The sequence below is a fragment of the Rhinatrema bivittatum genome, chromosome 5 (assembly GCF_901001135.1).
Source record: "Rhinatrema bivittatum chromosome 5, aRhiBiv1.1, whole genome shotgun sequence".
Taxonomy (NCBI): domain Eukaryota; kingdom Metazoa; phylum Chordata; class Amphibia; order Gymnophiona; family Rhinatrematidae; genus Rhinatrema; species Rhinatrema bivittatum.
In genome coordinates this window covers 117,137,055-117,161,830 of record NC_042619.1, presented here as the reverse complement: position 1 = coordinate 117,161,830, position 24,776 = coordinate 117,137,055, and the positions used below count along the sequence as shown (strand labels likewise).

Here is a 24,776-nt window from a genome sequence, read left to right as displayed (position 1 = left end):
TGGAAAACATGGCGGAGTGCAGCATCCAGCCGGTCCAGGGACGCCGGAGGAGGTCAGCAAGATGACGCCGCGGCAGCCAAACTTCCATCAAGCAAAGAGGGAGTCGCCAAAGAGGTAAGGTGGGCATAGTGGAGACATCGGGCAGCGACGGTCGCAACAGAAACACTCCCAGTCTAGCTGCAACTGTTCCTCTCTTTGTGGTAGCAGCCATGCGGCTGAGGTAAGAACCTCACCTCATTGCTATGTCCTTCTATCTTTGCCTCACTCTACCTGTCTGACTGTACACAAAAGACAACATTTCTTTTATACCTAATTAACAGGGTCATTCATCAAAATGCGTTATGGCATTAATGCACCTGATAACACATGCATTAATATTGGTATCGCACGGCACAAATGCAAATTTCGGGAAGGGGCGAGATTAGGGAGGAGTTTGGGCGAGAATTATGAAAATGAGGGGCAATTTCACATGGTTTTAACATGAGAAATAATTACACCGATGTGAACCGATGTGAGGTTACTAAACAAATGTCGGTATATAAAAACTGCAAATAAATAAATAAATAAATAAATACACCTTTTTTCATGGCATTAAGTTGTGCAATATGACCATAATACAGACACAGAGAGAGAGAGATGGTATCCGGTTGAAATTTGTGCGAATTACCTGTCCTGGGACCTTCGTGACATTTTATATAAAAATACAATAAGAAAAACAAAAAAATAAGTTGTTTGAAAAATGTTGACAATAAATTAAAATAAAGTTGAACCAGAGGTCTATACGGCTTGCTGATATTTTCAAGCTGTGTTCATGAAGGTCCCACAAACTCTATATTTGAAAAGTTAAAAAAAATCCTACTGGGGGAATTTTTGTGTGTTTGGTATCCTGTTATAGAGTCCATCAAGCTAGGGTGAGAGAACATAGTAGAAATTTCATCTTTGTGAGACTTTCCTCTCTCCAAATGAAGTCAAATCTTCACCGAGGTGTACTGTGCTGTTTGTACGTCTCACTCTGCATGAAAACTGGCCCCTAAACCCTAAATCACCACCAACACCTCACCTCAAGCAATTAGATGACCCTCACTCTCTCTCTCTCTCTCTTTCTTCACAAGGTGCAAAATAGGAAGTTTACTGCACCATGTGATAATTCAAAGATGCCCCCTATTATTATTGCATTTTGATGAATCTAGGGGTAAAAGAGCTCATTAGCAATCGATCCCCTGATCTTCACTAGCTCTGGACTGGAATTACACTCCAAGTTTTGTTTCCAAGAACTGCCATAGGTTCATTCAACTCCTGCCAAAATATCCATCTAATCCTAGCAATCGTAGTCAGGTCCACTCGGTGTCACTGCAGTTCAGGGGATAATACCACTGGCCTCTAGCCATGGCCCCCCACCCCTCTTTGCAGCAAAGCCAGAGGGAAATGTAACATTTGTATGGGCAAGAAGGGCTTCAGCAGGCTTCAAAGGAAAGCATTTACATGGCTCCCCTTTGTCTGACCAACACTGTGATTCACAGGTCACCATTTGCTCTTACTGTTCTCCCCTGGCATTTTTATTCACCTTTGCTAGTCACAGCAAAAACAATATCTTAAGCTTCTGGTTTACGTTAGTATTACAAAATACATTCCTCAACAATTTGAGGGTGGGATGGAAAGGTTTTCTTGATTTGTTGTACTGCATAGTGTTGCAATAACATTATTATAAACGATGGTTTAACACATACATGTCCTTTTATCAAGCTCCGTTTCTGTTCAGAATACTCTAAACAACAGAACAGTGCGGGGTGGGATGCAGCAGGTCACAGAGTGTAATTTGGAGTGTTTTAATTACTAGAAGGCTGCAACTTTTTCAACAAAGTCGAACCCCCTTCAATCCAGGCAGTTTCAGTGCCTTGTAACCCAGACAACACAGTTTATGGGGCATTCAACCCATTCATCGGAAGCCTTATTTCAGACTGATTCTGGTTTACATTGAAATCTCATGGAAATTACCTCTTGTGGTCATTCCCATAGATTGCTGTCTCTCTCCTACTCTGGGCACGCAGATCCCTGGGTTACTGCCATTTAGGCCTCGGTTTCCTTGTTATTGTGGACTATGCCAGGGTTGTTCAAACTGGTCCTACGGACCTCGCCCCCTCAGCAGCTTTTAAACTTTTTTTAACTGTCAGCATTGTACACAGGGCTCTTTTTGTCCTCTTCTGGATTACCAGATAGATACAAGAGGGTTGAACTCAATGCACTTCTTTTCTTCCTTCAGCTCAAACAGTTATGGAACTACTAAAGACCAGCCCTGCACTTGTCAATAGGCATCCGTTATGTTTGTCCCCAAGGTGGCAAACATTTAATGACAGCAGGCTGGCTAAGATTTGCCACCTTCCAGCTCCTCCTTTTTGACAGAAGTGGCGGCTGTCAGCAGGTTTGACAGCCGACGCTCAACTTTACCGGCGTCGGTTCTCTAACCCGCTGACAGCCATGGCAAAATTGAGTGCCCGTCTTCCAACCCGCGGGCCGATTTAAAATTTTTTTTTATTTTTTATTTCAAAAATTTTTTTTTTTTTTTTTTGGGGCCTCCGACTTAATATCGCTATGATATTAAGTCAGAGGGTGTACAGAAAAGCAGTTTTTTTCTGCTTTTCTGTACACTTTCCCAATGCCGGCCGAAATTAAAATGTGCGGCTTGGCTGCACATTTTATTTTCTGAATCGCATGGGACTAATAGGCTCATCAACATGCATTTGCATGTTGCGGGCGCTATTAGTTTTGGGGAGGGGGGGGGGGTTGGCCGCGCGTTTTCCACGTGTTATTACCCCTTACTGTATAAGGGGTAAAAGTAGCACATCAAAAACGCGCATCCAACTGGCCTGAGCGCACTTTACTGCATCGGCCCAAAAGAGCTTATCCAAGCGGTTTCAGAAGCGCTAACGGATCAATTTAAAAACAATTCAGTCTTCAGTGGATGAAGTAAGGCGGCGTTGACCGGAATCAACAATAAGTTAACTGATCATGATGATCGCCTAGAAGTCTTAAGCAGTGAAACTATGGGACTGCAAGAGAAAAATAAACAACTCGAGGAAAAGTTAGATGATCTCGAGAATCGTAGCTACGCAATAAATTTGCGCATCTTAGGAGTCCCAGAAATGATCCAAGCTGAGTAGCTTTTAAAATTCTGTGAAAGTTGGCTCCCTGAAAAGCTTAGTATAAATATAAGATCGAGTGATTTTAGCTGAGAGGGTGCATCGGCGGGGGGCCTGGAGCTGGCCAGACCATGACAAGTCATTGTAAAGTATTTGAACTACACAGATAAAGTGAAAATTCTGGCTGCCTACTGTAAGATCAAAGAAGTCAAATATGATAGTACCAAACTCTTGTTTTTTCTGGACTTTTCAGCCAAGGTGATGGCAGTCCGGAAAGAGTTCACCCCTTACTGCACACAGCTCTTCAACAGAGGAATACAATTTTCTCTGCAGTTCCCTGCCCATCTAAAGGCATTCCACAAAGGGTGCTTAACACTGAGAGAGAATCAAAAGCTTTTGTTGACTGGCTGGTATAGTTCTGAGGAATCGTGTAATTGCAGTTGTTCACTGTTTGCAGATTACAATAAATGGAAGGAGGAACAGCATACTTGCGGGCTGTGGGGTGAGGCGAGAGATCTCGTTTCGGCAATAGTAAGACAGTGAGAAAATGGCTTCAATTAATTAAAACTGCGCGGGAACATATATACTATTACTGATGGCCTGGAAGTGTGATCGTACACATATTGGTATATCGCCATTACCTGAACTAATGGGCCTGTTGGTCCTGGTTACAAACTGACGAGTTTTATGGTTCTTAAGGTTCGGGCGCTCTGTTACGTTATATAGGGCACCAGTATTCATTCCGTATAGCTGAAAATGGTTTGTGAGAGTTAATGGTCCAGAATAGCGAGGATGACTGACAGCAAAGCAGTCGTATAATCAACGTCCAGTGGAGGTTTATTACTAATACAGTCATCTGAGATTTATAAGTCGATTTTGAAAGCTGCTTAATTGAAATGAAGCCACAAATACTAAAGGTCACCGCAGACTCCAGGATTTAAGTGCGCAGAAGTACTTGGAGCTGAGAGAAAGAATCACCTCAGCGCTGGAGCAATGTGGAGTGTTTTCAATTCTGAGATTGGGGACAGATATTGATGTAAGCAACAGGGGTGTAATGAGGGAGGGAGGGAATGAAGGGAAACATAGTTGGGCTATTAGTGTGATTCTTGGTATGCTTGTGTGTGCTATTCTATGTGCAGAATAGGGAGGGGGTGACTACAGGAGGAGTGTATGAGTATGACAATGCAGCAAATGTAAACACCTGACAGTGCTTTGGTAATCCTAAACTGGGCAATGATTCAAAAGGAATTTTTTCAGCACAACAACAGGGGGGACACAGGCTGGGGAGTCCATCCTGATAAGAAGTGGTTAACTTTCCATAAGACATCTCACATGCCACTGTATGGCTAAGGTGACCTTTTTGCTCGCTTAACATAGATGGACTTCACTCATCAATTACGAGGAAAAACTTTTGATGGAATTTAAAAAGTATCGTGCAGGCGTTGGTTTTTGTTTGGTTTTTTTTTAACATATTTGGATGATACAGAACATGCCAAATTAAAAAAAGAATGGGTGGCATTTTTATTTCCCCCTCATTTTCATCTAGACAGAGAGGAGTGGCCATCTTGCTTCACAAAAATACACCCTTTAAGGTACATTTTAAAAGCCTGGCAGGTGCCATAACCGGGAGATGCGCGCACAAGTCAGGCTGACGCGCGCCGAGTGGATTTTAAAAGTGGCTTGGATGTACATACACTTACCGCTATGCACACAAATGAAAAGTTCAAAAAAAGGGGTGGGGCATGGTCGAGGTCTGGACGGGGCATGGGTGTTTCTGGATTTTAACTTGAAATTAGCACATAAATACTTAAGTACGCAGGCACGTGCAGGGGTCCCTTGTCACATAACTTTACTTTTGCTGTGGATGATGTGCAAATTATAAAATAAAGATATATAGATCAGCGGGGTTTTAAGGGTCAGGGCTAACAGGGAGAAGGGAGGCTATTAAACTGGGGGGAGGGGGGTTAAAGTCCTATTCCTGACCTGGGCGAACTGGGAATGAACTGGTAAAATTGGTAATGGCATAAGCATGCGTGTCTTTTAAAATCCCCCAACTTACGTGGCAGAAGTGGCAGTTGCGCGCATAGTCATTCATCCACTTAAAATTGCGTGCACATGTGCATGCCGTCAGGCTATTTTATAACACGTGCGCATATACGGGCATATGTTATAAAATGGCCTCATCCCCTGGGCGCGAGCCGACGAACGTGTGCAAATGTGCACCTGCGTGCCAATTTAAAAGTTACCACCTTAGAGTCTGAGCGGCTGGTTAAAGACTCGGAAGGGTATTATATTATTCCTGCAGGAATGATTTATGGCGTTAAAGTAGTTTTTGTCAATATATGTGCTCCTAATCAATACTCTCACAAATTCTTTATCACCTTAGTTTCCAAACTGCTTCCATGGGAAGGATATACCCTTCTTGTAGGAGATTTTAATACCCCAAACAATCCACTCATAAATTGTCAGCCGGATAAACTTCCTGAGAAAACGCAAGCTGAGATGGGGTAGGTTTTTTTATCCCAAGAGTTGAAATTGATGTATGGATGGCGCCTGTTAGATCTAGAAGCCAAAGAGTTCTCATTTTATTCTTATGTTCACTAGTCCTGGGGGAATTCTGCACTTCAGCGGAGTGCAGAATTTGCGCAGAATTCCCTCCCCCCCCCTGCGCAGAATTGACATTTTCTGCGCAGAAAATAGCAAAGGAGATCCCGGCATGCCGCGAACAGAGCATGCGAAAACGAAGGTCCGCGTGCGCCGTGGGACGTGCTCCGTTCGCGACGAAGATGGAAGGCCCCCGTGTGCCGCGAATGGAGTGTGGCGTGAGAGAGGGGAGGGGAGGGTGAGAGAGCATGGGAGGTAAGAGAGCGAGGGGGGATGCTTGAGTGTGGGTTTCAGAGAGAGGGAGCCTATATGAGGGGAGGGGATATGGGGGAGGCGAGGGTGAGAGAGAGCATGGGGCGAGGGGGGATGCTTGAGTGTGGGTTTCAGAGAGAGGGAGCCTATATGAGGAGATTGTGAAGAAGTGCGTATGTGTGTGAGAGATTGGGAGCTCATGTGTATGAAAAAGGGATCGTGTGTATGTGAGGGTGCTGGCCTTTGTGAAGGGATTGTGTATGTGTGAGACAGAGCCCGTGTGAAGGGGTGCATGAGAGAGACATAGGTAGCTTGTGTGAGGATATATGTGTGAGAGAGAGAGAAAGGGAGCTTCTGTGGGTGTGTATGCAAGAGAGAGGGCCCTGTATGAGGGGATGTGTGTGTGTGTGTGTGTGTCTGTGCGAGAGAGTGAGGGAACCTGTATGAGGGTGTGTATATGTATGTATTAGAGAGAGGGAGCATGTGTGTGAGAGAGGGAGGGACAGAGGGAGCCTGTGTGAGGGGCAGTACTGAGAACAGGGTCAAACTCTGGGACTGGCAATAGAGTGGAAGGGGTTGAGCCTAGAGGTGGAGGGGAGAGATACTGGCAGGTGAAGGAGTTGGGGCCTGAGAGGGCAAAGTGGCCAGGGGAGTAGGGAGATCGAGTGGAAGGGGGCACTCTTACAGTGAATTTCTAGGGTAATTCTGCTCAAAATATTTAAAATTCTGCATCTTTAAGAAATAGCTTTTTTCTGTATTAATTTAAAATGTAATTACTTAAAGACTGTCATGTAAAATGTGTTATTTTGACCAATTTAACGTTTGTAGAATTTTGCAGAATTTTAAGTTTTTGTACGCAGAATTTTAAATTTTTTTGCGCAGAATTCCCCCAGGAGTAGTTCACAAAGTATATACCAAAATAAATTATCTCCTCATCGCAGAGTCATGGTTTGATAAGATACAATCGTGTAAAATGTACGATGTACCCTTCTCTGATCATTCAGTTATAGTTTCTTAGTTGGTCCTTCTCTGCCCCTGGGGTCATGCTCCTTATTGGAAAATGTCAGCGCTTTTGTATCATGATAAAGAATTTGTACAGTTCTTGCAATTGAAAGCAGGAATATATGGAGTTAAATTCCACACAAGGTATCAATGCAGTGACATACTGGAATGCTGCCAAAGCAGTTTTGAGAGGCCATATCAATGTGTATCGGGTGCACAAAAGAAAAGAACGCTCTCAAAAAATATTGGAGCTTTCTAAAAAACTAGCCCAACTTAAATGGCTCCATGCCCAGCAGTTAACCCCAGTTCTTAGACAGCAGATATATGTAACACACAGAGCACATAGATGATCTGATGGAATACAAAGCAAAGCAAAATTTGTTATACTTTCAGGATTGTCAGTACTGGCTCTAAGATTGTATAATGTTGCATGTCTGATACAATATATACAAGCTTGAGTCTCATTACATAATAAATATGATGGAGAGGGGCTAGCTATATAGAAACATAGATTTACTATATCTCTATAAAACTTCAGTGTTATATTACACTGTACTACATATTGAGTCTCTGCTTTTGGAAAAGCAAGGAGGTGATGGCGAAAAAGGGATAGCAAATCTTTTACTGTCTCCCCTTTTTTTTTTAAACTTTATTGGTAACAAGGATTTCCCAGTGGGGCTTAATACATCAATGGGAGTGAAAAAGACTGTACTGTCTTAAGCAGTAGATAGACCCAGATATGGGATGCCAACAGTCCTTCCAACAATTAAAAGATCAATAGGAAATATCAGCCAATAATTTTTTTGCATATTTGCAAATTAGATATTATAGCCGAACGGTTTGCAATGGAGACGTCAGAAGTATTACTTTTTTAGAAGATGAGTCATTTTTGGAGACTATTCCCAAATTTAACAAGATTAGAATTCAGATATTATTATTGAAAAAACAACAAATAGCACATCATGTTATTAAGCAGGTGAATCTTTGAAATAAAGATCTGGGGATTGAGTTAGTAGAGACAGATATCATACATGGTTTTCAAGGGTGATTAGTCAGACGAACTGAACCAAATCACTGTGATCCTGGAATATGTAGTAGGCCAGATTGACAAACTAAAGAGTAGCAAATCACCTGGTCCGGATGGTATGCATTCCAGGGTACTGAAGGTACTCAAAAATGAAATTTCTGATCTATTAGTTAAAATTTGTAACCTATCATTTAAATCATCCACTGTACCAGAAGACTGGAGGATGGCCAATGTAACCCCAATATTTAAAAATGGCTCCAGGGGTGATCCGGGAAACTATAGACCAGTGAGCCTGACTTCAGTGCTGGGAAAAATAGTAGAAACTATTCTAAAGATCAAAATTGTAGAACGTACAGAAAGACATGGTTTAATGGAACACAGTCAACATGGATTTACCCAAGGGAAGTCTTGCCTAACAAATCAGCTTCATTATTTTGAAGGGGTTAAAAAACATGTGGATAAAGGTGAACCAGTAAATATAGTATATTTGGATTTTCAGAAGGCGTTTGACAAAGGCCCTCATGAGAGGCTTCTAAGAAAACTAAAAAGTCATGGGATAGGAGGCGATGTCCTTTTGTGGATTACAAACTGGTTAAAAGATAGGAAACAGAGAGTAGGATTAAATGGTCAATTTTCTCAGTGGAAAAGGGTATACAGTGGAGTGCCTCAGGGATTTGTATTTGGACCGTGCTTTTCAATATATTTATAAATGATCTGGAAAGGAATACGACGAGTGGACAAGTGCAAGGTGTTGCATATAGGGAAAAATAACCCTTGCTGTAGTTACACAATGTAAGGTTCCATATTAGGAGCTACCACCCAGGAAAAAGATCTAGGCATCTGTTATAGTTAGTGAGGTTTGGTTGGACCCTTGGACACGGTGGCAGCTGACCACACCCATGGGGGGAAGTCCCGTGAGGGGCCACAGGTCAGGCTCAGCTCTGGACCCACAAACACAGATAGTTCTTTATTTAGACAGTTTGAGAAGCCACCAGAGGTGGCAGTAGTGAGTAGAAGATGTAGCCCGGCTGGGCTAGTATTCCCTAGGGCGCTGGAACAGCGGTTCCTCCGGGTAGCAGTGCTGTAGTGGAGAGAACTGAGAAAGTGAGTACAATAGAACATTCTCAGAGTCCCAAGTATGGAGAAGCTCTGAGATAGGGAGAGCTGGCCCTCGAGGAGCGAGTACCAGATCCCTGGAAGAAGAGAGACTTGCTGGCAAAGTACTCACACAGCGGTTCCACGTAAGAGATGGCACTGGCGCTGGAACGGAGGCAGGCCCTCGAGGAGAGAGTACCTGGTTCCAGGGAGACAGCTCTGAGGAGTGGATGATAGTAGTACTCACTGATGGTGTCTGTACCAAATTCTTCCAAGTAGAAGAGGAGTTTTCCTGTGGGGGCACTGAAATGGGGATGCTCAGGTCCAGGGTGCCCTCATCAGTGGTTCTGGATCCCTCTCCTGGCTGTAGGGGGTCTTGATTAGGGTCCCCCTGGGTCTGCTCGCACTGCTGGTACAGAAGGGATTCTAATTCAGGCTGTGTGGCTCTCAATTGGCAGACTGGGCAAAGAAAGGTTCCTTTGGCTTTCTTGGCTGGCGGTGCCATTGCCTGCGCACATGTAGGTCTGGGAAACTCGACCGTGCGTGGTGTTATGCGCGCAGATGCGCTTAGTTGTGTGTGCGGGTGGCGGAGTTTGTGTGCTCGGCAGAGTTTGTGCGCGCGGCCCAGTAATGCGCTTAGTTGTGCGCGCGGCCTAGTTGTGCGTGACGCTGTGTGCTTATCTCGAAGATAAGCACTTAGGTTAGGCGCTTCGGGCCTCCGGCCTATCTCGCACGAACCGCCAAACGAGGGGGGAAAATGGCGCCGACGACCCCGAAGGTAAGATGGCGACCCCCCCGAAGGGTCTCCATGTGTGTGGACCCTCGCACCAGATCAGGGCCTGCCCCCAGAGGGCTGATCAACCCGACTTCAGAGACCTTCAACGGAGGAAGAACGGTGCAGCTATTCGAGTCTTGGAGACCGGAGACTTAGAAGTAAAGGTTTCTACCTTACCTGGTCTTGGCGCTTACCGGTCGCATGCCAGGCGGTCTCCAGCTGCAGGGGGAGAGGGAAACACCTTTACCGCCGCTCTCAAATCTGCACCCACTGCCTTTCAGCCACCCGGAGGGCTGAGTCCACGCCGGGAATCGGCTGTCGGACTAAGGCTCACCTCTGAGGGATAGTGAAATCACCTCAGGAAAGTCTCGACTGTGGGAGGGACCGATAGGTTTCACCGCAGGAGAAGCGAGGCTCTCTTCTTGGAGGTAAATTTTCTTTCTTCTTTCTAGCTGTAAGTGTTACACTATTTTGGATTAGGATAGAAACATAGAAACATAGAAACATAGAAATGACGGCAGAAGAAGACCAAATGGCCCATCCAGTCTGCCCAGCAAGCTTCACACATTTTTTCTCTCATACTTATCTGTTTCTCTTAGCTCTTGGTTCTATTTCCCTTCCACCCCCAGTTTTAATGTAGAGAGCAGTGATGGAGCTGCATCCAAGTGAAATATCTAGCTTGATTAGTTAGGGGTAGTAGCCGTCGCAATAAGCAAGCTACACCCATGCTTATTTGTTTTACCCAGCCTATGTTATACAGCCCTTAATGGTTGTTTTTCTTCTCCCCTGCCGTTGAAGCAGGGAGCTATGCTGGATACGCGTGAAGTATCAGTCTTCTCCCATGCCGTTGAAGCAGAGAGCCATGCTGGATGTGCATCGAAAGTGAAGTATCAGGCACATTTGGTTTGGGGTAGTAACCGCCGTAACAAGCCAGCTACTCCCCGTTTTGTGAGTGCGAACCCTCATTTTCTCCCCTGCCGTTGAAGCAGAGAGCTCTGCTGGATGTGTGAAGTATTGGTTTTTCTTCTCCCCTGCCGTTGAATCAGAGAACTATGCTGTATATGCATTGAAAGTGAAGTATCAGACTTATTTGATTTGGGGTAGTAACCGCCGTAACAAGCCAGCTACTCCCCTCTTTGTGAGTGCGAACCTTTTTTTCACATTTCCTCTTGCTGTTGAAGCTTAGAGCGATGTTGGAGTCACAGTAAGCATGTGTATGTTTATTTAATAAGGGTATTGACTCCAGGCAGTAGCCCTCATTCTGGCGAGTCACCCACTCTTCATTGGCGGCCTCTTGACTTTATGGATCCACAGTGTTTATCCCACGCCCCTTTGAAGTCCTTCACAGTTCTGGTCTTCACCACATCCTCAGGAAGGGCATTCCAGGCATCCACCACCCTCTCCGTGAAGAAATACTTCCTGACATTGGTTCTGAATCTTCCTCCCTGGAGCTTCAAATCGTGACCCCTGGTTCTGGTGATTTTTTTCCTACGGAAAAGGTTTGTCGTTGTCTTTTGATCATTAACACCTTTCAAGTATCTGAAAGTCTGTATCATGTCACCTCTGCTCCTCCTTTCCTCCAGGGTGTACATATTTAGATTCTTCAATCTCTCCTCGTACGTCATCCGATGAAGATCCTCCACCTTCCTGGTCGCCCTTCTCTGTACCGCCTCCATCTTGTCTTTGTCTTTTTGAAGATACGGTCTCCAGAACTGAACACAGTACTCCAGGTGAGGCCTCACCAAGGACCTGTACAAGGGAATAATCACTTCCCTTTTCTTACTCGATATTCCTCTCTCTATGCAGCCCAGCATTCTTCTGGCTTTAGCTATCGCCTTGTCGCATTGTTTCGCCGATTTCAGATCATTAGACACCATCACCCCAAGGTCCCTCTCCTGCTCCGTGCACATCAGCCTTTCCCCGCCCATCGAATACAGTTCATTCGGATTTCCACTCCCCATATGCATGACTTTGCACTTCTTGGCATTGAATCTCAGCTGCCATATCTTCGACCAATCTTCCAGTTTCCTTAGATCTCGTCTCATTCTCTCCACTCCTTCCGGCGTGTCCACTCTGTTGCAGATCTTTGTGTCATCCGCAAAAAGACAAACCTTACCTTATATCCCGTCCGCAATGTCGCTCACAAAGATATTGAACAGGACCGGTCCCAACACCGATCCTTGCGGTACACCACTTAAAACCGCTCTCTCTTCAGAGAAGGTTCCATTTACCATCACACATTGTCTTCTGTCCGTCAACCAATTTGCAATCCAGGTCACCACCTCGGCACTCACTCCCAAGCTTCTCGTTTTATTCACCAGTCTCCTGTGCGGAACCATATCAAAAGCTTTGCTGAAATCCAAGTATATGATATCGAGTGCTCTTCCTCGATCCAATTCCTTGGTTACCCAGTCAAAAAAGTCAATCAGGTTTGTCTGACAGGATCTTCCTCTGGTGAATCCATGCTGCCTCTGGTCCATCAAATCTCCCGACTGTAGATAGTTCACTATTCTCTCTTTCAACAGTGACTCCATTACTTTTCCCACCACCGAAGTGAGGCTAACCGGTCTGTAGTTACCAGCCTCCTCTCTGTTCCCACTCTTGTGAAGCGGGACCACCACCGCTCTTCTCCAATCACTCGGCACCACTCCCGTTTGTAGGGATCTATTGAACAGGTTGCACAGCGGTCCAGCCAGCACATCTCTGAGCTCCCTCAGTATCCTTGGATGAATCCCATCAGGCCCCATGGCTTTGTCCACTTTCAGATTCTTTAGCTCTTCCCATACATTATCTACTGTAAATGGATTTTCCTCTGTTCCGCTTCCCTCCAGTTTCTTGTTGTGTAGAGATGGTCCTTCTCCAGGGTCTTCTTTAGTGAACACAGAGCTGAAGTATTCGTTTAATATTTCTGCCATTTCTTCGTCTCTCTCCACACATTGATCATTTCCACCTTTCAATTTCACTATACCACTTTGGACTTTTCTCTTTTCGCTGATGTATCTGAAAAATGTTTTGTCACCATATTTTATCTCCTTGGCAATCCTCTCTTCCGCTTGACTTTTTGCCAACTTGATTAATTTCTTAGTCTCCCTCAGTTGAATCAGATATTCTTCTTTGTGCTCCTCCCTTTGGGATCTTTTGTATTTCTTGTATGCAGTTCTTTTAGCTTTAATTTTGTCAGCCACTTCCTTTGAGAACCAGATAGGTTTCATTTTTCTTTTGCTTTTCTTTACATTTCTAACATATAGAGCAGTTGCCTTGGCGATTGCTCCTTTTAGATTGGTCCACTGTTGATTCACATCTCTCTCATTTTCCCATCCATTTAGTTCTTCCTCTAGGTACTTCCCCATTTCCTCAAAGTCTGTGTTTTTGAACTGTAAAACTCTGGTCTTTGTGCTTCTTTTCCATATTCTTTTAGTGATATTAAACCATACCGTTTGATGATCACTGGTGCTGAGGTGGGCGCCCACCTTGACATCAGAGACGATATCTCCATTATTGAGCACTAAGTCGAGAATAGTTCCTTCTCTCGTGGGTTCCAATACCATTTGTTTGAACAGAGATACTTGCATGGCATCCACTATTGCTCTACTGTTTTTAGATTCTGCAGATGGGATTTTCCAGTCTACATCTGGCATATTAAAGTCACCAACGATCACCACTTCCCCTTTCTTACCTATCTTATGGATGTCTTCAACCAGATCTCTGTCCAGCTCTTCCTTTTGGTTTGGAGGCCTGTAAACCACTCCAATATAAATGGATGCTCTATCATCTGTTTTTAGGTCGACCCATAGTGCTTCTTCCTTGCCCCAACTTCCTTGCAGCTCAGATGCTTGGATATTATTTCGGACATAAAGAGCCACACCTCCCCCTTTTCTATCCACTCTGTCCTTCCTTAACAAGTTATAGCCTGGTATTGCTGTATCCCATTCATGAGATTCTGTGAACCATGTCTCTGTGATAGCAACGATGTCCAGTTCTGCCTCTGTCATTAGGGCCTGCAGATCTGGGATTTTATTTCCCAAACTATGAGCATTTGTAGTCATAGCTTTCCAGGTACTCTCTTTACGGTTATTGCTTTTCCTGTACTCCTTATGAGACTTTAGTTGAGATTTGTTATTCACTTTACTCTTTCCTTTTGCAGTTGTACCATTGATGACAGAGTTATCCATCTCAATTAGCTTTTTCTTTTGGTTATGGATCTTGAAATTCTGCATGCATTGTTTTTTTCTCTTTTCTGGTAACACGTCAATGTTTTTCTCTAGAATTTCTTCAGTTAATATAGGGAGGGCTTTATGTTCTTGTTGCATTTGATACTGTGTGTGTCTCCTTGTTACAGGTCTAATTCTACCAGAGCCCACCGTAATCCTGGTTTTTAATGATTTACTTGATGACCTGATTGAGTGGGGGGTATACTTGTTGGCTTCCCATCTGTCAAGAATGGGTGACTGTGGGACACATGTGTTATCCTACCTGAGTCTACTGTATTTCTTTTTCTTGACTCCTGGTTATTCTTTGGTGTTGGGGAATTATTTTCTGAGTAATGCAATGTGGGTGTAATTCTTTTAATTGAAGCTAATTGAGCTTTAACCTCAGTCAGCTCCGTTTTCAAAGAAGAGAGCTGTGCACAGATCGGGCAAGCTCCAAGTCTCCAGATGCTTTCCCTCAGAATAAAGGCTCTACAACAGTTGCATTGGATAGTTCTCATATTGGTTAAGTTTTGGATTGGTATGTCCTTAGCTGTTAATGTACTAATTGATCTTGTTGCTAATGCTAATTTAGTCAGTCTATATTAGTAATGTAATCCCAGGGGTGGGTACAGGGGTAGGGTGGGAGGGAAACAAACAGTTGAACCTGGGACAAGCTGGGTAGAGTAGGACACTTTCTGGAACTTTGTTAGTCCTTTAGCTATTAAATGATCCCATAGCACTTCTGTGCCAATATTAACCAGATTATTAAAGAACAGCTATACAATAATAGAAATGCAGGTATACTGGATTTTAAAATAACAGTTTGCAAGCAACAATTACAATTAATGTATAATAACAGACCTAGAGAAAGGTATAAAAACACACCAGTTCTACTGCTCAGAGAGCAGATATTAGTGGAGCAGATATTAGTGGAGCACAAAGCAATTAATAAGAAGAATAGTGAAAGAAAACTAGCAGGGTTTTTTTTTTTGGTTTTTTTTTTCTTTTTTCCCTCAGAAGAGCACCACAGAAAATTAAGAGTCTTTTTAACCCCAGAAGAGCACCACAGAAAATTAAGAGTCTTTTTAACCCCAGAAGAGCACCACAGAAAAATTAAGAGTCTTATCTGCCCAGGAACAGAAGGAGAAATCACTCTGGAGCTGCCTCAAGAAGTCTGCAATGCCCAGCTAGTTCTGGGGCTGCCTCTGCTATGGGAGACGGAGAAATACTGAAGAGCTAAGCATGATGCATGGGTATATGTAGGCTGATATCAGCTTTGAAATCTGACTCCGTCTCCCATCTGCTATCAGGAGAGTACAATATCCATTGGTCCTGAGTCCATCTGGCTACACGCTAGGAAATTGCGTTTTTGCTGCTACTTAGCTGGATAAATTGGAACTTGGCCGTATAAGTGATGCTACTTAGCCGTATAACTCAGAAGTTGTCCGAAATAAGTGCCAATTTCAAGATTTAGCTGGATAGCTCAGAATATATCTGGATAAGCTATACTAGTGTATGTTTGCATCTCATTTTAAAAATACACATGTGGAGATTTTACCTGCATAACTTACACACAATTTACCCCCGTAAGTCGGTTTTTATACATATCAGCTGCCAGATTTTCTAACATGCGCCCGACCTTAAAATGACCAGTTTTACCAATTAGTCTACCAGTTTGCCCAGTCCATCTGAAGGTCATCGAGACCCTCCTGGCTCTTCAGCTTGAAGTCCCCCCCATTTCACCCAGATCCCCTACCCAGTCAGTATTTCACTTTTAAGATGTTTATGATCACTTACTCCAGATACAGAACAGGTGTAAGCTGCTGTAAAACCCTAATGGTATGTGACATCACAGCACATTTTAGCCAAGGCTTTGGAAAGCAGAGATGGCATGAAAGGATCAGTTTGTATTTTAGGAAACATAACATGTGCTATAATTTGAAGTAAAGTTTGTGTCCTGTGTTCACAGACAGGTACTTGAATATTGCATACTGGGTCCTATAGTTGCCCCCCATGACTGTGACCTCATGTAGCAAGGGACAGTGGGTAGGGAAAAACTATATTGTAGCTAAGGACCATCCTGTCCTCTTGATTGTTCCTTTCTCCTACTGCTGACAATTATTTCCATAGATATTTTTTTCACACACACACTTTGAATACAATTTAAGTAAAACTCCAAGATCTACATTCATGCCTTTTTCTGACTAGTAAGGTTTTCATGAGTCATGCTTTAAGGCTGCAGCACAAATTGCACAGTCATTTGCATATTTCCACTCCTTCCCCAACCTCTGTGCACGATACTCTTATTAAAAAGATGAAATCGAAACAATTCTTTTTTGGCAAGATGGCACCCAGGTGGTAATGACGTGTTGGTCGCTCTGAGGGAGGAGCTTGTTGGAGAAGCTAATGTGTTATTTTCTACTGTTCATTATTTGAAGAATTTATTATTACTTATTTATTTAAAACCATTTGATATTCTGCCTTTTCCAAGCTAGTCTCATACCTGCACGATGCCAAACGTTGTTACGAGCGCGCGCGGGCGCGGTCGTCTCGGGCGGGTGGTGAGCCCTTGGGCCACGGCAGGACCCCAGGAGGAGCCCAAGGCCACACCGTGGGAGGTGAGCTGAGCAGGCATGGTGAGCCAGGCAGGCAGGAACAGAAGCAGGGAGTCCGACCCTCAGCCGGACCTGCATGCCCATGGTAGCCAACACGGGGGAAGTTGACTAATGAACGGTCCTCCGACTGTTCCCGGCCCTTTCGGACCTGCCGCAGGGAACGGCAATGGGCAGCAGGCCGGACAGAGGCGAGGGCAGACAGAGTCCTTAAACAGCAGACATCAGACGGGGCAGAAGCAGGCTGAAGCAAGACGGAGACATCAGGACAAGGGCTGAAGCGAGACAAAGGAAAGGTCCAGGCGAGCGGGAACTCCGATGCTGGGATACTCACATCCGAAGCCCCCTCGGCTGGCAGAAGCTCAAGAGCCCGTGGGACAAATCCCTCCTGTTGGCCACTCCAGGGCCCAACAGGACAGAAGGCTCAGGAACCAGGTCAAGGCAGAGACAGGTAGACATCCGGACAAGGGCTGAAGCAGACACTGTAGACAAGGCTGGACGGGAACATTGCACTGTCCATCAGGGCGCCCTACTCAGCCCGCCCGTGGGACTGAGTCGCGGACCACCCTGTCCCAGACGCGCCCTACACAGCCCAGGAAGGCTGGTCGCGGACCACGCTGAGAAGGAGGGTGCGGGGAAGACCCAGGCGAACAGGAACTCCGATGCTGGGATACTCACATCCGAAGTCCTTACGGCTGGCAGGCACAGGAACAAACAACTAGGCAGAGACACAGGACCGGAACCCATCAAGGCATAGGCAAAACCAGGGGACCTGGATCAGCAAGGTTACAGACAACTGTAATGCACAATCTGCAGGCCGAAGACAAGCAGGAGTCGGAGTCACGGACCGGAGTCAAGGCAGGCTGAAGACAAGCAGGAGTCGGAGTCACGGACCGGAGTCAAGGCAGGCTGAAGACAAGCAGGAGTCGGAGTCACGGACCGGAGTCAAGGCAGGCAGAAGACAAGCAGGAGTCGGAGTCACGGACCGGAGTCAAGGCAGGCTGACGACAAGCAGGAGTCGGAGTCACGGACCGGAGTCAAGGCAGGCAGACAACAAGCAGGAGTCGGAGCCACGGAGGACCTGGATCGGGAGAGGCCACAGACAACTGTGTAACCCAATCCGAAGGCAAAGACACAGTGAACAGAAAGTCCTTAAATACTGGAGGTAGAAGGCAACTCCCTGGGAGGAGCTTGCCAGGACCGCCCACCGCTGGTCCTATAACTAGGGTAGAGAGCTGCGGGCCAGCCCCTAGAGAAACGGGCGTGGCTGGAAGCAGGAAGTCCAAACGCTGAGGCTTGCAAGCCACAGGCATGCCTCAGGAGCAGCTAGGCCTCTCAGGCCCTGGAGCAAGTCCTGGATGATGCGCAGGCGAGGCCCTGGCTTCAGAGCGGCCTCTGGAGGAAGGTAAGAGACCTCCTGCAGCGCAGCAGCAGGGGGGATCGCAACAAACGTAAGAGAACTCTTCAAATTTTCCCCTCTGAGGATGCCATGGTTGTAGGTCAAGCTGATAGCTTTGTCTGTCCCCTGGACCACGTGGGACAGTTGGGAAGTGTCTGAACTGGCGGGGGAGGCTACAGTTGGAAGCGGTGAGACAGCAGTAGAGAAGAGCAGCGGATTGATGACCTCAACCCCCTACAACACCACGAGAAAGCCGAGGCTGGAGGAGATCTGCAGAGCCCCCAGGCCGGACGCTTCTCCTCCTGCTAAGTTTCTCTGCACTGCTAATTCTGGTTTGCATTTGATGCAAGCTGCAATCTCTGCTGCTTGCCCTGCTTTGTTGGTTTCAGGAGGGCAGGAGTCGGAAAAGCAGGCGGCATGGGGTTTCACTTTATTATCAGTTTGGCAGACTAAACAGGATCTTCAGTGGTTTCTTTTAAAAGATGCTGCTGATTTCAAAAGTAACTTTCAATGGATACAGGAAAAACTGCAAATACCTGAATTCAAGGTGCTCTTCAGTTTCAGAAAGTGTCAATTTTGCTTCAGAAAGTAAGGGCATATGATACATATAAGGCTTTTGTGGTTAAAGACAGAGCCATTACTTCCAGAAGGACAGAATCTTCGGAATTTGGCTCGATGGCAAAACATTAGAATGATTAACTTTCCACATTTCAGTAATATGTCTGAGCTTGAGATATTTAATTTTTATTTCTCTGATTTATAGAGTGTTCAGATTTTTCTTGTGAGGTTTGCCACCTATTGTTAAGGCAGTTCATGTTTCTCTGGGTTTCTTCTCCTTTACAAATAGTTTCTAGTATTCAAGACACTGAGTCATCAACTGTTCCGTCAAGTTCAGAAGACTAGGACCCGGAGAAGCCAGGTTTCAAATCCCACTGCTGCTCCTTGTAACCTTGGGCAAGTCACTCCACCCTGCATAGCCTCAGATACAAACTTAGGGCCTGATTTTAAAAAGCCTTTACATGCTTAAAATTCGGTTTTACATGTGTGAATGCACTTTACTCAAGTAAGTGGGCTTTTGAGAAATGCTACAATATATGCCATGTCTATAGGATGTACCCGCAGAAGTGCTCTTCACTTGAGTAAATGGCTTTTGAAAATTGCTATGGTAGTATATTACAATTATGCATGTAACCTTTTTCGAAAATTACCTCCTTAGAAGTAGTTTTAAAAGTCCAGCAGGCGCATCAGTTAGTTAGGGGAGGCACGCACAAGTCGGGCTTAAGCACACCCACCAAATTTTAAAAGCCGCTCAAATGCGCACATATCTCCTGCAGCATGCACATCTCATTGGATTTCAAAAATGGGCATGGTAGGGTCAGGGCATGGGTGTTCTGGGTGGATGAATGGAGCCAAGAGATGTACACTCATATCGAGTGCTGCGTATCTTTACTTCTGCTAGGTACGAGGTGTGAGTTAAAAAAAAACAACAAAAAACAGCCATTCCTGAGGACTTTAAAGGGTCTGTGGTAACTGGGGGGGAGTCCAGCCTATTAAACCAGGAGGGGGTTGGATGATTTAGCTCTTAACTGGGTGAACTGGTGAACGAAGTGGTAAAACTGGTCATGGCGTGGACGCACACCCCTTTTAAAATTCTCTGACTTACACGGTAGAAACAAGATTTATGCAGCTAGGCATGTGCCCACTTAAAATTGGGCGCACATGTGTGTTTGCCCAGTGTATTTTATAACATGCGTGTGTATGTGAGGGCTTTTTATAAAACTGGTGCGTTTCTGGGTGGGCGATGATGCACGTGTCAATGTGCTCCTGCACGCCTGTTTGAAAGTTACTATCTTAGTACCTGATTCATTAAGGATTTTTCCCAAAGATACAAAATGGAAGAAAAGCCTTAATGAATCTGGCCCTTAGATTGTAAACCCTCTGGGGACAGGGAAATATGTGCATTACCTGAATGTAATCTACTTTGAAGTGGCTGAAAGGCAGAATATAAATAAAATGTAAAGCTTTTCTATCAATGCATAGTGCAGTGCAAAAACAAAATATAAGGGCTTTTCAAAATTGTTACAATATATGCCATTAAAATGTCTATAGGATATAGATGTGTAATGCACTTTACATGCATAAATGGTTGTTTGTTTTTTTTTTTAATTGGTACAATAGTATATTACATTTACATGTGAAACTCCTTTTAAAATTACCTCCTTTATATTTTGGGATCCTAATCAATTGTCCAATTTTTTTCTTGTTAAACTTGATTTATCCTCTAATCCCATGTGCCTGCCAAGCTCACCTCTATTTCATCTGAGGAATTAATTCCTAAAGTAGGATTATTCTTTAATTTTTTTCTTTCGATGGGTGTTTTTCTTATTACTAAAGATTTACTTTTGTAATGGCATTTGACTTTCTTGTACATGGAGAGTGTTTTTCTTTTTTATTTGTTAATAACTCTTTTCAGTTAGGAATGCTTTCTTTCTGCTGCTTCTCTTTTTATATTGTGGAATTGTTTAAATTATCTGTTTCTTTTTTGCCAATGTTTTTCAAATATTGTAATATGTTGGCGTGAACTTACATATTCTATAAAAATTAAATAAAGAGAAAGATTTTTTAACGAAGAAACAGTTCCTTTTCATTCTTATCCTCACCAAAAAAAAAAGAAATACAATTAGAAATAACGCTGTGGAAGTAGCTTGGTTACCTGTGGATCAGGTAATACAGGATTTTCACACCACTGAGCTGAAGCAGGTGCAGACAGAAAACATGCATTACTAAGCACTGCCAGACCTGGATGAACTACATTTTATTTCATTTTATGAAATAAATTAATCATGAACTCTTTTACAGACGAATACATTCTGCTAAAATGCATCATTTATGATCAAAACTACCGTAACTGCCCCATTCAGCATTAAACGAAAATAGTTTTAACAACAAATGTAAGTCATTTTACATTAAACTTCGTACGTCCTCCTCTGCGACTAATTCTGAGCCTAGAGATAATTAAAATAGTAATTTCAGAAGTACACTAGACAACTAGAGACCTCCGGTTCTGGAAGTGATACCTAAAGACTCTCCGACCCGTGAACTCAAAAGAATGTGGAAGTATTTATTGCTCAAGCCCATCACCCCCAGCCCATCTATAGCCACTCTCCCGGGTTCGCTAGCGAAGTCCTCTTTCCCGAGCTTTGCCTCGAACCTCGCGGTTTGCACTTACCCGGTCCGTGCCGAGCTCCTGAGCTCCAGCAGAGGGGCTCCGAGGAGGGTCCTCCTCATCCCCGGGATTGCCCGGCGGAGGCGGGACGGCGCCAGCAGCAGGGAGAGCCGCTGCATCACCGGAGAGCCGGCGCTTATGATACGAGAGCAGGGAGACGCTTTTGTCAGCGAGGCTGGCGACGGAGGACCGAGGACCGCTCAGCTCTGACTCCACTGTCTTTATTTCCATTTTTTTTTTTTACAAAAGCTATGCTGAAAGTCGGACGAAGCAAAAGTGTAGTCGAGGGTTAGAAACTTGCGCTTGCAGCTCCGCAGTGATGCGCCCGGCTCTCCTTTTATTCAAAGCTGGAGCCGGCTGCACCCGCTCGTACTCTGCGCCTTGCTCGCGCTCCGGCACCAATTAGCATCTCCGTCAGCCCCCGCGGCCGCGCATTGCACACTGCACTCCGGCTCCGGCGCGGCGGTGCCTCCCGCCCCCCCCCCCCCCCCCCCAACCTGTCAGCAGCTGTTCTCGCGCCAGCTCTGCACAATGAGCTCTGTGACCGTGCGCAGAGGCGCTGCCTGCTCTCTTCACACACATACGCACGCTCTGCCCTCCTGCCACTTACCCCATTACTTGGCACGAAAGACTATTTAGATTCAATCCACCCTCTTCTGGTTTTTTTTTGTTTTGTTTTGTTTTATTCTCCAAATTAGCTAATTGATTCTATCCTCAGTACTGTCCCGTAGCTGTTTCCCAGCGAGTAAATGATTTACGGCTATCCAGTCCACAGTGACGGTGGGATGCATGCTAATGGATGTTTTCACTTGAACAAACTAAAAAGCATTTTTTCCCCTTTAGAGCACTGCACCTGGAACGAGAGCTCTGCGCATTCAAACTGAAATACTGACTGTCACACAACAATAATATGCTTTTTTTTTTTTGCTTTCTCACTTATGAGTTTCCTCACTTTTACTATGGTCTTCAAAGTTTTCTAGCTCCAGTCCTACCGTTCACCTGCTTTCATTATATTATGAATTAAGGAACTGATCCCTAATCGCCCCATCCCTCAATGCCGCTCCCAGGGCTGCTTTTGCCTATAATCTAAGACGATAACTTTTAAACAGCAGTGCAGGTGTACATGTATGTGTGTATGCCGGCTCACGCTAACAGCTGCAGTCACGCAATTTTATATGGTCGAGCACATGGGCATGCAAATGCTGACTGTAACCTAAGTGAGGGGGATTAATACACGCGTCAATGCAATTCCCAGTTTGCCCAAATAAAGGACAGGACTTCCTACCCCCCCCCCCCCCCCCCAAGTAAATATGCCTCTCTCTTTTCTCTTTTAGCCTCAACCCTTAAAATCCCGCTAACTAGCCTCATTTTTTTTGTCTCAGTACTTACACACCATCCATAGCAGAAGTAAAGCTACGCGATAGGGGACCCTAATTCGCACATAAAAACACGAACATTCAAGTGACCTTCCTGGAACGCCCATGCTCTGCCCAGACCATGCCCGCACCATGCCTCTTTTTTAACCTTTTGATCTGTGCACGTAATGGGATATATGCGCATACTCACGTACTTTTTAAAATCCACGTGGCACTTCTTGGCTCAAGGGACGTGCATATGTAGAGGCTTAGGCGCATGCTGAGCTTTTAATATTCACCTTTAAGACGGTAGCTTTAAACAGCTGGATGGACATGCAACCGGGTGTATTAAAGAAAATAAGACCCCTCCTACACACACATGACTTCTGCACTGTCCTACAAACCTTAATCTTCGCTAAAATTGACTACTGTAATTCTCTCCTCATAGGCCTCCCCTCCTCCTGTTATGATCCTGGAAGCGGACCCTTGGTCCGAGGAAGGGTTAGTGCTACCTAGGAGAGAGTGAACCCTCATAGGTCCCTACCTTTGGAAGGCAAGGCCAGGTGTAGCAGAAGTTGAGCTGATGCTTCACCACTGGAAGTCCTTGGTCCCCCCAGGAGGAGCCCGTAGGAACCTGTACCTCTGGGACTTAGGTGAATCGCTGAAGACTGAAGAGAGGACTGAATGCAGGTACCTCCTGCAGGTCATGGTTTCTAGACTGCTGGCACCTCCAGCAGGTTGTAAGTCAGTCCCGTAGTTGAGGCCGAATAATGGTCAGAAGCCGGTCCAAGGTCCAAGCCAGAAGAAGGGTCGGAAGCTGGTCCAGAAGCAAGCCAGGAGAATGGTCGGAAGCCGGTCCAGGAACAAGCCAGGAGAATGGTCGGAAGCCGGTCCAGAAGCAAGCCAGGAGAATGGTCGGAAGCCGGTCCAGAAGTCAATCCAAAGAATCAGTCCAACAAGGGAGGAGAGCAGAATCAGGATGAAGAACAAGAAAGGGGAGGTGAAAGAAGGTATTTTAGCCAAAAGATCTTCATTCAAAAATTGGAAGAAGGATCCAACAGAAGAAAATAGGATAATGCATAAACGTTGGCAAGATAAATGTAAGACATTGATAAGACAGGCTAGAGAGAATTTGAAAAGAAGTTGGCCGTAGAGGTAAAAACTCACAGTAAAAACTTTTAAAAATATATCCGAAGCAGAAAGCCTGTGAGGGAATCAGTTGGACCATTAGATGATCGAGGGGTTAAAGGGGCACTTAGAGAAGATAAGGTCATCGCGGAAAGATTAAATTATTTCTTTGCTTTGGTGCTTACTGAAGAGGACGTTGGGGAGGTACCCGTACTGGAAAAGGTTTTCATGGGTAATGATTCAGATGGACTGAATCAAATCACGGTGAACCTAGAAGATGTGGTAGACCTGATTGACAAACTGAAGAGCAGTAAATCACCTGGACCGGATGGTATACACCCCAGAGTTCTGAAGGAACTAAAAATAGAAATTTCAGACCTATTAGTAAAAATTTGTAACCTATCATTAAAATCATCCATTGTACCTGAAGACTGGAGGATAGCTAATGTAACCCCAATATTTAAAAAGGGCTCCAGGGGCGATCCGGGAAACTACAGACCGGTTAGCCTGACTTCAGTGCCAGGAAAAATAGTGGAAAGTGTTCTAAACATCAAAATCACAGAACATATAGAAAGACATGGTTTAATGGAACAAAGTCAGCATGGCTTTACCCAAGGCAAGTCTTGCCTCACAAATCTGCTTCACTTTTTTGAAGGAGTTAATAACCATGTGGATAAAGGTGAACTGGTAGATGTAGTATACTTGGATTTTCAGAAGGCGTTTGACAAAGTTCCTCATGAGAGGCTTCTAGGAAAAGTAAAAAGTCATGGGATAGGTGGCGATGTCCTTTCGTGGATTGCAAACTGGCTAAAAGACAGGAAACAGAGAGTAGGATTAAATGGACAGTTTTCTCAGTGGAAGAGAGTGGGCAGTGGAGTGCCTCAGGGATCTGTATTGGGACCCTTACTTTTCAATATATTTATAAATGATCTGGAAAGAAATACGAGTGAGATAATCAAATTTGCAGATGATAC

At 44.8% G+C, this 24,776-nt stretch overlaps 1 protein-coding gene across 2 annotated transcripts in view; it reads right to left on the bottom strand.

Moving 5' to 3' along the window:
* Nucleotides 1-24,776, bottom strand: part of ATP7B (ATPase copper transporting beta) — a 225,428-nt gene that overhangs the window by 134,587 nt on the left and 66,065 nt on the right. The window contains exon 1 of one of the 2 annotated variants that reach the window (XM_029602797.1): nucleotides 21,323-21,767. The exons of the other annotated variant lie outside the window; for it this stretch is intronic. Within the exon in view, the coding sequence (XP_029458657.1) occupies nucleotides 21,323-21,550 (228 nt within the window). The 5' untranslated portion in view covers nucleotides 21,551-21,767. Of the gene's footprint in view, nucleotides 1-21,322; nucleotides 21,768-24,776 lie in introns of those variants that run through there. 2 annotated transcript variants of the gene reach the window in all.